At 50.3% G+C, this 12,449-nt stretch overlaps 2 protein-coding genes across 4 annotated transcripts in view; one reads left to right on the top strand and one right to left on the bottom strand.

Annotated features, from left to right (window-relative positions):
• Positions 1 to 326: 326 nt before the first annotated feature.
• ACRC (acidic repeat containing) overlaps positions 327 to 12,449 on the bottom strand; it is a 34,578-nt gene continuing 22,455 nt past the window's right edge. For 2 of the 3 annotated variants that reach the window (XM_014547683.1, XM_014547684.1), the window contains exons 10-11: positions 12,055 to 12,259; positions 11,074 to 11,751 (exon numbers count right to left, since the gene is read on the bottom strand). In XM_014547683.1, coding sequence (XP_014403169.1) covers positions 11,502 to 11,751; positions 12,055 to 12,259 — 455 coding nt within the window. In that variant the 3' untranslated portion in view covers positions 11,074 to 11,501. Of the gene's footprint in view, positions 363 to 1,559; positions 1,662 to 11,073; positions 11,752 to 12,054; positions 12,260 to 12,449 lie in introns of those variants that run through there. The other variant, XR_001364057.1, reaches the window with a different exon arrangement.
• CXCR3 (chemokine (C-X-C motif) receptor 3) lies at positions 6,604 to 9,147 on the top strand. Its single transcript, XM_005876206.2, has 2 exons — positions 6,604 to 6,663; positions 7,628 to 9,147. The coding sequence occupies exons 1-2, from the start codon at positions 6,652 to 6,654 to the stop codon at positions 8,723 to 8,725; spliced, it is 1,110 nt and encodes a 369-aa protein (XP_005876268.1). The 5' UTR covers positions 6,604 to 6,651; the 3' UTR covers positions 8,726 to 9,147.

Raw genomic sequence — 12,449 nt, 5'->3', positions numbered from 1 at the left:
TCTGCAGGGAGTGAAATAAGCCAATCTGAGAAAGACAAATGTACATGATCTCATTTATTTGTGGAATCTGATGAGCAGAATGAATTGACCAACAAAATAAGACCCAAAGCATAGAGGCATGAAACAGACAGACATACCTCAATGTGGGGTTGAGGAGATGAGAAGAGATAAAACCAAGAACTTATCTACTTACTAGAGGCCTGGTGCATGAAATTCATGCACAGATAGGGTCCTTAGACCTGGCCGGAGATCAGGACCAATCAGGGTCTTCTGGCCGGGACCTTCCTTCGTTCTGTGCCACCCCCTGGTGGTCAGCGCACATCATAGCGAGTGATCGAACTCCTGGTCTCCTGGTTGAAGTCCTGAGGGGACACTTTGCATATTAGCCTTTTATATATATAGAAGATATGCATAGCCCATGGACACGGGCAATAGGGTAGTGAAGACATGGAGGGTGGGTAGGGGCTGGGAAGAGGGGGGTAAAGGGGGGAGAAAGGGGAGACATCTGTAATACGATCAACAAGAATATTTTTTTAAAAGAAGAAAAAGAATATTATAATTTGTCACTCAAAAAAACACACAAAATCTGCAGAGAGAGTCAGGAGGAACTCAAGGCTGAGAGGTTGGGGGTAACTAGAGAGTGGGAAAAGGAAATCAGCCCTGGAGTCCAGAAACAAAGTGAGCCTGCTGGGAGGAGGGGTAGAGACTGAACTGTCCCCAGAGGCTACAGAGGGGACCATGTGTTCCAGGCAGCCTTGACCCCAGCTTCTTCTCACAAGGCCTCTAAGCTGGTCCTGGAAATAGCATCTGACAACAAATACATTGTGCATGAGAGATATTCTTTCAGTAACTTTTATTTTTATATAATTTCAAATTTGCAGAAAAGTTGCAAGAATAATACAGCAAACTTTGTTATACCCTTTTACCATATCATCAACTATTAGCATGTTTTCCCATTTGCTTTATTCTTTGTACACCCTCCCACTGCAGATTTTCCAAGTCATATGAAAGTTGCCAATGTGATAGCCATTTACCCCTAAGTACCTCAGTGTGTATTTCCCACAAAGAAACACATTCTTTTACGTTGTCAAAATTAGCAAAATAGCATGGATATAGGGTTTTTATCTAATTCCCAGGATATTTCCAAATTTCATCAGTTGTCCCAGGGTTTTTTTTTAAGATTTTTAAATTGATTTTTAGAGAAAGAGGAAGGGAGAGAGAGAGAGAGAGAGAGAGAGAGAGAGAGAGAGAGAAACATTGATGTGAGAGTGAAACATCATGCTTTCCCTCCCCCCTCCCCACACACACACCAGGAATTCACCCCAGGCATGTGCCCTGACAAGGAATTGAACCAGTAACCTTTTGGTGCACAGGACAATGTCCAACCAGCTGAGCCACACTGGTCAGGGCTGTCCCAGTTTTTAGCTTAATTTTAATTTCCATTTTGATGGCTTTTTAATCATACAGTGAATACATAAATACAGTCTCCATGTAAAATATTACAGATAAGGCCAAACTAGTCCTCCCTGAACACCACCCTTCACCCTGGTCCCTCTAACCTTATCAGGCATTGCAGTGTACTGGGGAGAACATAAGGTCTCTGCCACTTGCTGGCTGTGTGGCTTTGAGCAAGTTCCTTAAACTTCCTGTGTTTCTGTCATCTGTAAAATAGGAATGAATGATAATAGTAATAAGCCATAGCCACTACATAGTTGTAGGTATTAAATGAATTCATCCCAGTAAAGCTCTTAGAGTAGTGCCTAGCACATAGTTAAGTAATCAGTAAACATCAGCTGTTATTATCCTCTTTGACTTCACTCCGTGGGGCAACCCAAGGGAATGCAAGAAGCGAATGTTGGGCCTGATGATGACTTCATTTCAAGGGGCGGCCCAGCTAAGCAGTGCAGGGGGTCAGCCTCCACCTGTTCACTGAGGGAGCAACTGGGAATCCATCAAGGTCAGGCTTCCATAATCAGATTTTTGTGCACTGGCAATGTTGCCACCTCCACCTCTGGAGAGTCTGGGCAGGCCTGAGCTGAGATGGAGTCCCAGGTACAGGGTGGACTGGGAACAAATGCACCACCCCAGAGGTGGAGCAGCTGCCCAGTCAGGCCTGCAGGAGTCAGCCTGCGCTGGGCTGGAGATGGCTGGGCGCATTTACAAACTCTCCTGGGGACATTGCAAAAGGGCTCTGGTGCTTGGCAGATTTTTGCTTGATCCTCCAGGCCCCTCATTCTGGAGATTCTGACATTTCTTCTGCCTGGTAAGCGGGAAGGAGCAAGGCGAGAAAGATGGGGATGTGGTGAGGTTTACCAAAGCTCCTGCTGTGGCATAATGCTGGGTGAGCACTTGCCCTCACACAAGATGCCTGGTTAGGCCCTGTGGTGAGTCAGAATTGGCTCCTGAAAGAACCAGTCCTTGAGCCACAGTATTTTTGTTGGGGGGGGGGGTGAGACAGGGGTCTCCCACCCCAACAGTCAGTATAGCACATTAGAAAGCAGCCTGGATAGGAATCTTGCCAGAAATCCTACTGGCTGAGTAGCCTGGGACAAGTCACTTCAGCACTCTGAACTTCTACCTCCATTCTGCAAAATGGATACAGTACCTTCTGCCTCCCCAGGTGGCTGAAGAGTTTAAAAGTGTATGAAAGTTAGGGCTTGCTGGATGAAAGCTATTTTTTATTTAGCAGTTTCTCAGCCCTTCTGGGGACAGAAAGACAGGAAGGTCATCATGTTTGGTGGCAGAGCTCGGGTCTTGAACTACTCTCCAACCCTCCCCCCTACCCTCCTGCTCTCACATGTACCTTCTTTTCCAACAAGACTGGCTGCCCCTGGGCTGACAAGCTGTTCTGTACTTCCTTGCCTTAGCACCTGCTGGTCCCACAGCCTGAATTGCCTTGTCTCCCTTTGCCACCTGACAAATGGCAGCAACATCCACCTTCCCTGGTCCCCAAAAGAATGAGTACCCCATAGCTTGGGAACTCACCCCCACGGGCCTGGACTAGCTGGGCCCACTCCATGGCCCCGGCACTTAGAAAGGGCTTGTCTCCCAGTAGGGCTCAGAGCTGCAAAAAGAGGGGCAGAGGAGGGGGAGGTCCCCAACCAATGGGCCTTCCTTCTCCTTCCCTTGGGAAATTCAGGACAAGTAGAAGGAGGCTTGGAGTCCCAGCATAGTGTGGGGCAGATCCCCGCTCCTTCTGGGGGTTAGGACTCATGTTAATTTCATGAAAGAAAGGTTCTGCCTCAGCCCACAGAAGCTTGGGCCTCACTGAGCCTGCTCCTCAGATGGCCTGGGGCTGGTGGCTGAGTCCCAGGGGTTTGGGAGCAGGCTCCGAGAGGCATTCTGAGGGGCTGCAAGGCAGCAGACACTGAGAGGGAGGAGGAGGAAATGGCCCCCTTCCCTGGCTGCTCTGACAGACAGCTGTGGAGGCCCTGCTTCCTGTGAGGGACTGGGCCCAGGGCTCAGACCTCTGAGCCTCCCATCTCCCCAAACCACAGCCCAAAGGTGTGAAAGAAAGAAAAAAAACAGGGGGAGGGGTGGCAGAGAAGAGACAGGTGCACAGTTCACACCTTGACCACAGGTGGGGCCCAGAGCAGCTTCACTCTGACTAACTTCCTCCTCAAGCTTCCCCGCTTGCGGCTTGGGAGAGCAGAACTCAGAGTGCAGGCTCCCGGCTAGGGTGTCTCCCCAAGGGCTGGGCCTTCCTTTGACCTGGTCTGGAGGCTGCTTGGGAGAGGAAAGGACCAAATTAGAGACCAGACAAGGGCTTGGCTCAGTACCATGACACAGGCACCTTCCAAGGCACCTGGGCTGTGAAAGACCACAGAAGCCCAGCACACACCTGCTGTTTTGAGGCCTGGGAAGGCAGGAAACTGCTGCTCACTGGGACCTACCCTGTATCAGACGCATGCCACAGTAGCACTGGCAGTCCACAGAGCAAGCCAATCACACATGTACTATCTTTATCCCTTTTTTTTCAGATGAGGAAACTGAGGCAGAGAGGTGAAATGATTTGCCTGAGATTACACAGCTGGGAAGCCAGAGCACTAGGCTAGGGCTGGCCAAACACTCCCACCTAAGGGGAGGGGCAGCCTTTCTGGAGGGGCCACCCTCTGGACAAACACACGCCTGCCCACCCCACACTCCCAGGGCTCCCCCAACACGAAGACTCCCAGTAACTCTAGGTCTGTAGCCACTGCCTTCCACTCAGCATTCTCAATTGTGTGCCTACAAAGTGCAGGGCCCTATGCCCAGGGCCTTACAGCCTTGGTTATCTCAGTTTATCTTGTAACAACCCTGCTGAGACCAACTCAAGACAGTTATGTCATTTGTCCAAGGTCACACAGCTCAAACTGGGTGGATTTAGGGCTGGAGCCAGAGAAGTTCAATGTTCTTGGCCACACAGGGAGCAGGGAGAGCAGCCCGCCCCGAGGCTGGCCTATCAGGATACGGCCCTTACACTCAGAAAGGAAAGCTAGCTGCACTTTTGCAAAGCTCTTGTCTGATGTGTTCGTGCTGCCGTTTCTTCTTCCCAGCAGTCCAGGAAGGTGAGGGTCATTGTCCCCATGTGATAGAGATGAGGCGAGTGGGGCACAGGAAGGACACCAGGGTCCCTAGACTGAAATTCCACATGGACCAGTAACATTCCAACATATATTTAGAGGACCCACAGTGGGTTGTCAACTTCTGACAACAGGAGATACTTCCAAAACCATCAGCTATTTCTACCATCATCTCATAAAGAAAAAAAATCATTTTGATACTACAAAGGTGATGAAGGACAAACTTGCAGAATAGAAGACCTTCCATTATGTTGAACAAATAGAGCGGACTGGAGATGCCACAAATTCATGAGAGCAGTTGCTCCTGGGGCAAGCAGAAAGGGAAGAGTTGGGAAGAGTACCTGGGGATCTCCTGATTTTAAGGAAAATCTGTAAACAGCGTTTTTGTTGTCCCTTTTCGTTGTCCTCATTTCTCTCATGTGTAGAAGCCCAGTGAATGGAAATTCTTCCTGCACCAGCATCACGAAACTGGTCCTGGCTCCCACTTCTCTTCCTCACCTGGCAGGCAGTTCCTTGCCAAGTCCATCCTACTTCCATGGCTTCCGGAATCCTCCCAGTCCCCTCCATTTACACTGCTCCTGACCTCCTCCAGGCCCTCAGTTCCTTCTGGCCTGGAGCTTGCAGGTGACAAGCTGCTTGGAGCAGGGATAGTCATGTCTTCTGTCCACAGGAGGCAGGGAAGGGCCTTTGGGCTTATCAAGTGTGCATCTTGTCAATCAGTGTGAACTGAATCCCAGGCCCTGGGCTAGAGGCTCTTGTGAAGTGCTCTGGCTAAACACTGGACCCCAAGACCATGGGCTAGCATTGCCTATGTCTCTCTTTTTCATCTCGGGGGAGAGAGGAAAAGCGGAAACTGCTTGGGAAAGGCAAGTTAACGGCCACCTTTGCCAGCTGCTAATGAGAACAAGGTGACAGGGAGGGGAGCAGAGGGCAGGAGAGAGCTGAGGGCAGGGTGGGAGTGGAACTCCCCACAGTGAGCAGCCAAAAAGGACTGATTGGATCCACAAACGCTGTTTACAGATTTTCCTTAAAATCAGGAGATCCCCAGGTACTCTTCCCCAACTCTATTCCCCTTCTGCTTGCCCCAGGAGCAACTGCTCTCACGAATTTGTGGCATCTCCAGTCCCTCTTTCAAACTCTAGAACAAATAGCTGTATCCAGGGCAATACAGTGCTTTTTTGTGTGTGGTTTTTAGAATTTACGTAAGTGGTGGCAAACTATACACATACTCTGTAACTTGCCTCTTCCACCATGTGATCATTGGCTTTTCCAGATGCACCCACATTAAAATATAGAACTCTAAGTCACTTGGTTTTAACAGCATTAATATGTCATAGTTTCTCTATTTATAAAAACTGAAGGCGGTGTGATAAGTAGCAAAAAGGAGAGTCAGACAGCCATGGGTCCAGCTTTAGCACCCACCCTTACTTGCTGTGTCTGCTGAAGACCTTTCTCCTTTCTGGGTTAGTCATAAGGATAACCCCCACCTGACGAAGGAGTTGTGTGGTTGGAATGAGGCGGTGACAGAGAAAGCACCTAAAGCAACATCTGGCACATAGCAATTCCCTTTCCTTGCCCCCATTGATTAGCATGCAGGGGCAATAGTAAAGGATTAGATTTAGTGTAGTCAATTTCTTTTAAATATTTTGATTTTTAAAAGAGGTTTAATCTCCTTTTATAGACTTAACATGTTTATCGAGCCAGTCTACAATCAGGCAAAAATTGACTCCCGCCCAGAACAAATGAGCACAAGAGAAGCAGTTCTTTCCCTGGTGGCAGGCAGGGCTTCACTCCCCACCTGCTCTGCTTCTCCTTCAGGCCTCTCCCCTCGGAGGACCTGCCTCTACCCTTCCCTAGGACTCAGACATTCTGGCCCCAGGCTTGTGTCAGATCCTCCAGAGCAGCTTCCCTGGCCCGGGGTATGCCATTGGGTGTAGGGAGGTCTGGTGTAGATAACCCCATGGAAGAGGCAGCTGTCAAGAACCACATGAAACCCTTACTTCCTCTGTACAGTGCAGGTTCGCAACCACAAGCACCAAAGCAGAGGGGCAGGCAGCACGCGCCAGGCAGCCGGAGCACCAACCCAGCCATGCTCCCTGAGGTAAGTGCTGCTGCCCAGCCAGGCCAGACCACTCTCTTGAGTGGAAAGCCCAGGACACTAGGGGATCGGCAGGGCTGGCCCATGAGCCAGACCACCAGAGGGTTGGGTGAGTAGATAGAGAATGCAGGGGTTATGTAGAAGGGTCACTGGACAGGGAATTGAGAACCCACCTTGGCCATTGATTAGTGTGAATGACCACCAGCAAGTCACTTCCCCTCTCTGGCTAGTGCCTCATCTACAAAATGCAGGAGGTGGGGGCTCACCCCCGAGAGCTTGCAAGGCTCCCTTCAGCTCTGACTTGGGACTTTGGCTCTTCTGTGCTGGACTGAATTGGCACTGGGGAGGCCTGCAGCTCTGGGGTGGTTCATGGGAGAAGGCTGGAAGAAGTATTTCTGCTAAAGCTTGGTGGAGGAGCCCCCAGTGGGTGGCAGTCCTTGGTGTAAGGGAGGAAAAGAATGGCAGAAAGCATGCATAGGGGGCACGGTGATTTGTAGAGAGGTCCCATGGGGAGCAGGAAGTTGGGGTCCCCAGACAAGGGCTGAGGAGTGACGAGAAGGGAGAGGGGATGGTGAGGTGGTGCCTGGGGAGGAAGGTGGTAGAATTACGTGTGGCCAGGACACTGAGAACAGTAAGCCTTGAAGGAAGAGAAAGGAGAGAGGGGAGAGGGGCAGGGAGGGCTCTTGGCACAGGGGAAATTTCCTCCAGCCCATAATCCCTGGGCTGAAGGGATGGCCCTGAAGGGTGAGTGAGAATCAGCCTTTGAGAAAGAAAATTACATATCAGCACCAAGGCTGGGCAGGTGCAGTTTAGGAGGTGTGGCCTTGGAAGAAAGGTGGGGACAATTACAGGGTGTGGCCCAGGCCTCAAGGCCTGCCTTACGGCTCCCAGAAAGGCTCCTCAGACTACATCTCTGAAGGAGTTTGTTTACAGGGTCTGTTCCTTCCTCTCCTCCCTCCCTCCACAGATCAGTGAACGCCTAGAGCTTCTAGGCTCTGACCCCGCCTATCTCCTGGAAAACTATAGCTCTTCCTTTGACTATGGAGGAGAAAACGAGAGCGATTTCTGCTGTGATTCCCCACCCTGCCCACAAGACGTCAGCCTGAACTTTGACCAGGCCTTCCTGCCAGCCCTCTATGGCCTCCTCTTTGTGCTGGGGCTGCTGGGCAATGGTGCTGTGGTGGCAGTGCTGCTGAGCCAACGAGCAGCCCTGAGTAGCACTGACACCTTCCTGCTTCACCTGGCTGTGGCTGATGCCCTGCTGGTGCTAACCCTCCCCCTCTGGGCAGTGGACGCTGCGATCCAGTGGGTTTTCGGCTCTGGGCTCTGCAAAGTGGCAGGTGCCCTCTTCAACATCAATTTCTATGCAGGGGCCCTCCTGCTGGCCTGCATCAGCTTTGATCGGTACCTGAGCATAGTGCATGCCACTCAGCTCTACCGCCGGGGGCCCCCGGCTCGTGTGACCCTCACTTGTGTAGCTGTCTGGGGGCAATGTCTATTCTTTGCCCTCCCTGACTTCATTTTCCTGTCAGCCCACCGTGACGCACGCCTCAATGCCACCCACTGCCAGTACAACTTCCCACAGGTGGGCCGCACGGCACTGCGCCTACTGCAGCTGGTGGCTGGCTTCCTGCTGCCCCTGATGGTCATGGCCTACTGCTATGCCCGCATCCTAGCTGTGCTGCTGGTCTCCAGGGGCCAGCGGCGACTGCGAGCCATGCGGCTGGTGGTAGTGGTAGTAGTGGCCTTTGCCCTCTGCTGGACCCCCTACCACCTGGTGGTGATGGTGGACATCCTCATGGACATGGGGGCTTTGGCCCGCAACTGCGACCGAGAAAGCCATGTGGACGTGGCCAAGTCTGTCACCTCAGGCCTGGGCTATATGCACTGCTGCCTCAACCCGCTGCTCTATGCCTTCGTGGGTGTCAAGTTCCGAGAGCGGATGTGGACGCTACTTCTGCGCCTGGGCTGCCCTGGCCAGAGTGGGCACCAGAGGCAGCTGCCATCTTCCCGCCGGGATTCATCCTGGTCTGAGACCACAGAGGCCTCCTACTCGGGCTTGTGAGGCTGGGCTGAAGGTGACCCTTTTGCCACGCAGCCTGACTCCCCCCTCATTCCAGGTTCCTTTCTCCCTTCCTCTCCCCTGGTCCTGGCTCCCCAGATGCACACTCCTGGGATTTCCTGGGAGCCCCCCTCCTGGCTCTTGGGACTTCGACACTGCTGCTCCTTAGTTACAAAGCCCTATCCTGCCGATTCAGAGTTGGCTGCTTTCAGGCCCTTCTTTCTTTGGCTGCATGGAACCCAACCACCCTCTTAATTCAGTAACTAGACTTTGGCCTTCCCCATGTGCAAAGAGCATGAAGCAAGCAAGCATGGTGGAAACTGTCTCTGTGGGATCTTAGCCCAGGCCTCCAGCGCAGCAGTGACTGGCTATGGTCCCCAACACCTCTCTATTTGCTCATTTTTATGTCTAAAATTCTGCTTAAAACTTTTCAATAAACAAGATAATGAGGACCAAGGTGTGCTAGTAGTGCCCTTATTCCAGCCTATCCTGCCCATGCTCTGGGATGCGCTTCCTGCTTCTCCTTGCCTGTCCCTGGGACTGGGCCAACCAATGCTGCCTGTTCATATTTATGTCTGGCCTCCTCTCTGTCCTCCTGGGCACTCCTGTCACTTGCAGGGAAGCACCTAGGTACATGGGTGCAGGATAAGCAGTTGACTGGCTGGCTAGACACTGTATAGGTATACTTTGGGGAAAGGGCCTTCAGACATAAGTAAGACATAGTCCTGCACTCCAGAAGCTTAGGCCAGTAGGGAAGATGTGATGAGAAGTAACAATACCAAGCAGTCTACGCCATGAGGCAAACGTGTGGCACACACAGTGAACCTTGGGCTCAAAGCACTGTGGCTGGAGCCATTTGGGATGGCTTCATGAAGACAGAAATGAGCAGACCTTAAAGGGCAAGTAGTATTTCCCAGGACAAGAAGGAAAAAGGGAATTTCCAGGAAGGGAGGGCCGAAGGAAAGCTGGGGAGGCTAAAAACAGCAGTGCTTATTGGAGGAATTATAAGTGGTCTCGTCTGGCTAGAGTTAAGGATTCAGGTAGGAGAAGGGTTGAAAATAAGACCAAGTTAGTTTGGGGTCAGGCGATGGTATTCTAGAGACCAATGGAGAAGGCTGTGATGGTTAGTCAGGTGAGCCATGCTTTTCCTTGGGAAATGGCAGTGGGATGGAAGACAAGCAATGTGATCAGATGATTAGCTGACAGTCATTAGCACAAAGGCCATCTGGAGGCATGGGTGGGCTGTGAGGAGCTTTGTCTCACGGCTATAGCTAGGGCGGAAGTGAATGGGAGAAATGACCAGGGCTCCCCAAAATGGCGGCTGATGGGGTTACTGAGTTAAGGGAGAGGCCAGAACCCTCCCTTTGTAGGGGCAGAACCACCAGTCAGCTCCCCCTAAATCCCCAGTGTGTCACGATCCAGTTTCACAGGCCAGCAGGGCATTTACTGAAACCACAGATATGGCTGGAGGTGGAACTGGAGAGAAGGGACTGAAGGATACAGCTGGGGAAGCTCATGCCATGCTTTGTACACACCCAATCCCATCTAGACCGGTGGCTAGGCTTCCGTCTATGGCCACGGAAAGAACACTAAGTACCTGCCGAATGCAGGAAGGAGGGAAATTGACAGAGCACATGCAGCCTCTAAACAGGAACAGTGACGCCAGACTAGTAAAGATGTGTGTGGCAGGCTGAATAATGAGTCCCCAGAGATGGCCACACTCCAATCCCCAGAATTTTGGAATGTGTTACCTTACGTGGCAAAGGGAACTGAGACTGTTAATCAGTTGGCCTTAAAATAAGCTTCTCCTGGATTATCCAGTTGGGGCCACTGTCATCACCTGGGTCCTTAAAAGTGAAAGAGGGAGGCAAAAGGGGAGTCAGAAAAGCAGACATTGCCAGCTTTAAAGACTTAAAGTCGGAGGAAGACTTAAAGTCGGGATTGCAACAGCCTCCAGAAGCTGGAAAAAGACAAGGAAATGGTTCCCAGAGCCTCCAGAAAGAAATGAAGCCCCGCCCACACATGAATTACAGTTCAGTGAGGTCTGTGCCACACTTCTGACATACAGAGTGGTGAGATAACAATGTCACTAAGCTTGTGGTAATTTGTTATAGCAGCAATATGGAACAAATACAACATTGGTTCCATCTACATCCCAGATAGCTCCCAGATGTGGGGAGGCTGCTGACATACTTGTGAGCAGTCACAAGAATCAGAGAAAAACCCAGAGCACATCCAGGAGAGCTTCAGGTATCCAGGGGCTTGGTCTGCTCTCAGCACAGGTTGGCAATGAACAGGCTTTGCTAACAAGTGAATTGCAGAAAACATTTTATTTATTGCAGAAAACATTTTATTTATTTTTATTTTGTGAACAATTGGCAAGAGAAACTAAATTCATGAAACATGCTTTTTATTTCTAGGTAGGTTACATCTGCCAGCAGTCCTTGCTGCCTTTAAAATGTGTTCCCTTTCCAGCATTACTCACATTATCTCTGCTGGCCACTCTCAAAAATGTATTTTGCTTTTGCATTTCATTCTACACGTTACAACTCTGGAGTGTAAGTAAGACATAAGGTGGGCCCAAAGGGCTTCTGAGCACTGTCAAGGGCACAAAGTGCTGAGTAATATAATCTTTGGTTAAAGAATAATTATCAACAATAAAAGCTTTAGTAAAAGGATTTAAATTCTATTATCCATAACTTCATAGAAATAAAGATATTTTTCTAAGACTTCTTCACAGTAGAGGACTCAGCTCACACAGATACCCTCTCACATAACCTCAAAGTTTGTTCTTTTCTTTACAGATAAAGTAATCCTTGCTGAGCGTTCTCATCACATCCCCATGGGTGATGCCTTCCGTCTGCTCCCTAACTAATCTGTAATGCAGCTTCACGTATTTGGCAAAGGGTCTCACATGGGGCTTTATGGGGGTCCCATCTTTCCGAGTTAACGGCAGCAGGACCAGAGGTCCCTTGCATTCAGCACAGACAAAGCGCACAACGTCCAACGATCTGGTGTAGCGGCCAACCCTAAGAAGGAAAGATATACCACACAACAAAGGGTTAGTCACTGTAACTCAGCCTCTTCTCTGTGCTGGCCTTAGGCCCAAAGCCAGATTTTCTGGGGATTCTCAGAGAGTGGGCACCAAGCAGCAGCAGTGGTCAGGCTGGCTCAAAGTAGGGGAGATTGGAGAAAAGAGGACACAGAAAGGAGTAAAGAGGTTTTACTCCTCAAGTCAGACAGCCATGTACTTACTAATGTAATCACTGAAGAGCCACTTGGAGGCCTTAGTAAAAACATGATTGGAAAAAGTCTGAGGAGAAGGATCTTACCTGGTTTTGCATTGAGCACACTCATAATAAATCTTGTAGTTAATCTTGTAGTTATGGCAACGGGTGACTAAGGGCAGCTCTGGGTGCACCTTATTACATTTTCTGGCATAATATCTCCATGCGTGGCCATGAGAATCACGGATGCCATCAAGCAGCCAGGAGGCTGCGTGGCATAGCTCATGTATCAAAGTATCCCGGATTCGGTCTTGGAAAAGGAATAAAAAGAAACCATGAGCACTTAAACCGATTCCCTTCTGGTCACTACCCAAGCAGCCCTGGACTCTCAACCCCACCACACAAAACGCCACCTTATATAAACATATGCAGGTGAGCATGAGTGTTATTTTTCCAGGATTCTGAAAGGGAAATTTCTATCCACTTCAACCCAATATGAT

This window comes from Myotis brandtii, unplaced genomic scaffold, assembly GCF_000412655.1.
Source record: "Myotis brandtii unplaced genomic scaffold, ASM41265v1 scaffold481, whole genome shotgun sequence".
Taxonomy (NCBI): Eukaryota; Metazoa; Chordata; class Mammalia; order Chiroptera; family Vespertilionidae; genus Myotis; species Myotis brandtii.
This window is presented reverse-complemented; position numbering and strand designations above follow the sequence as displayed.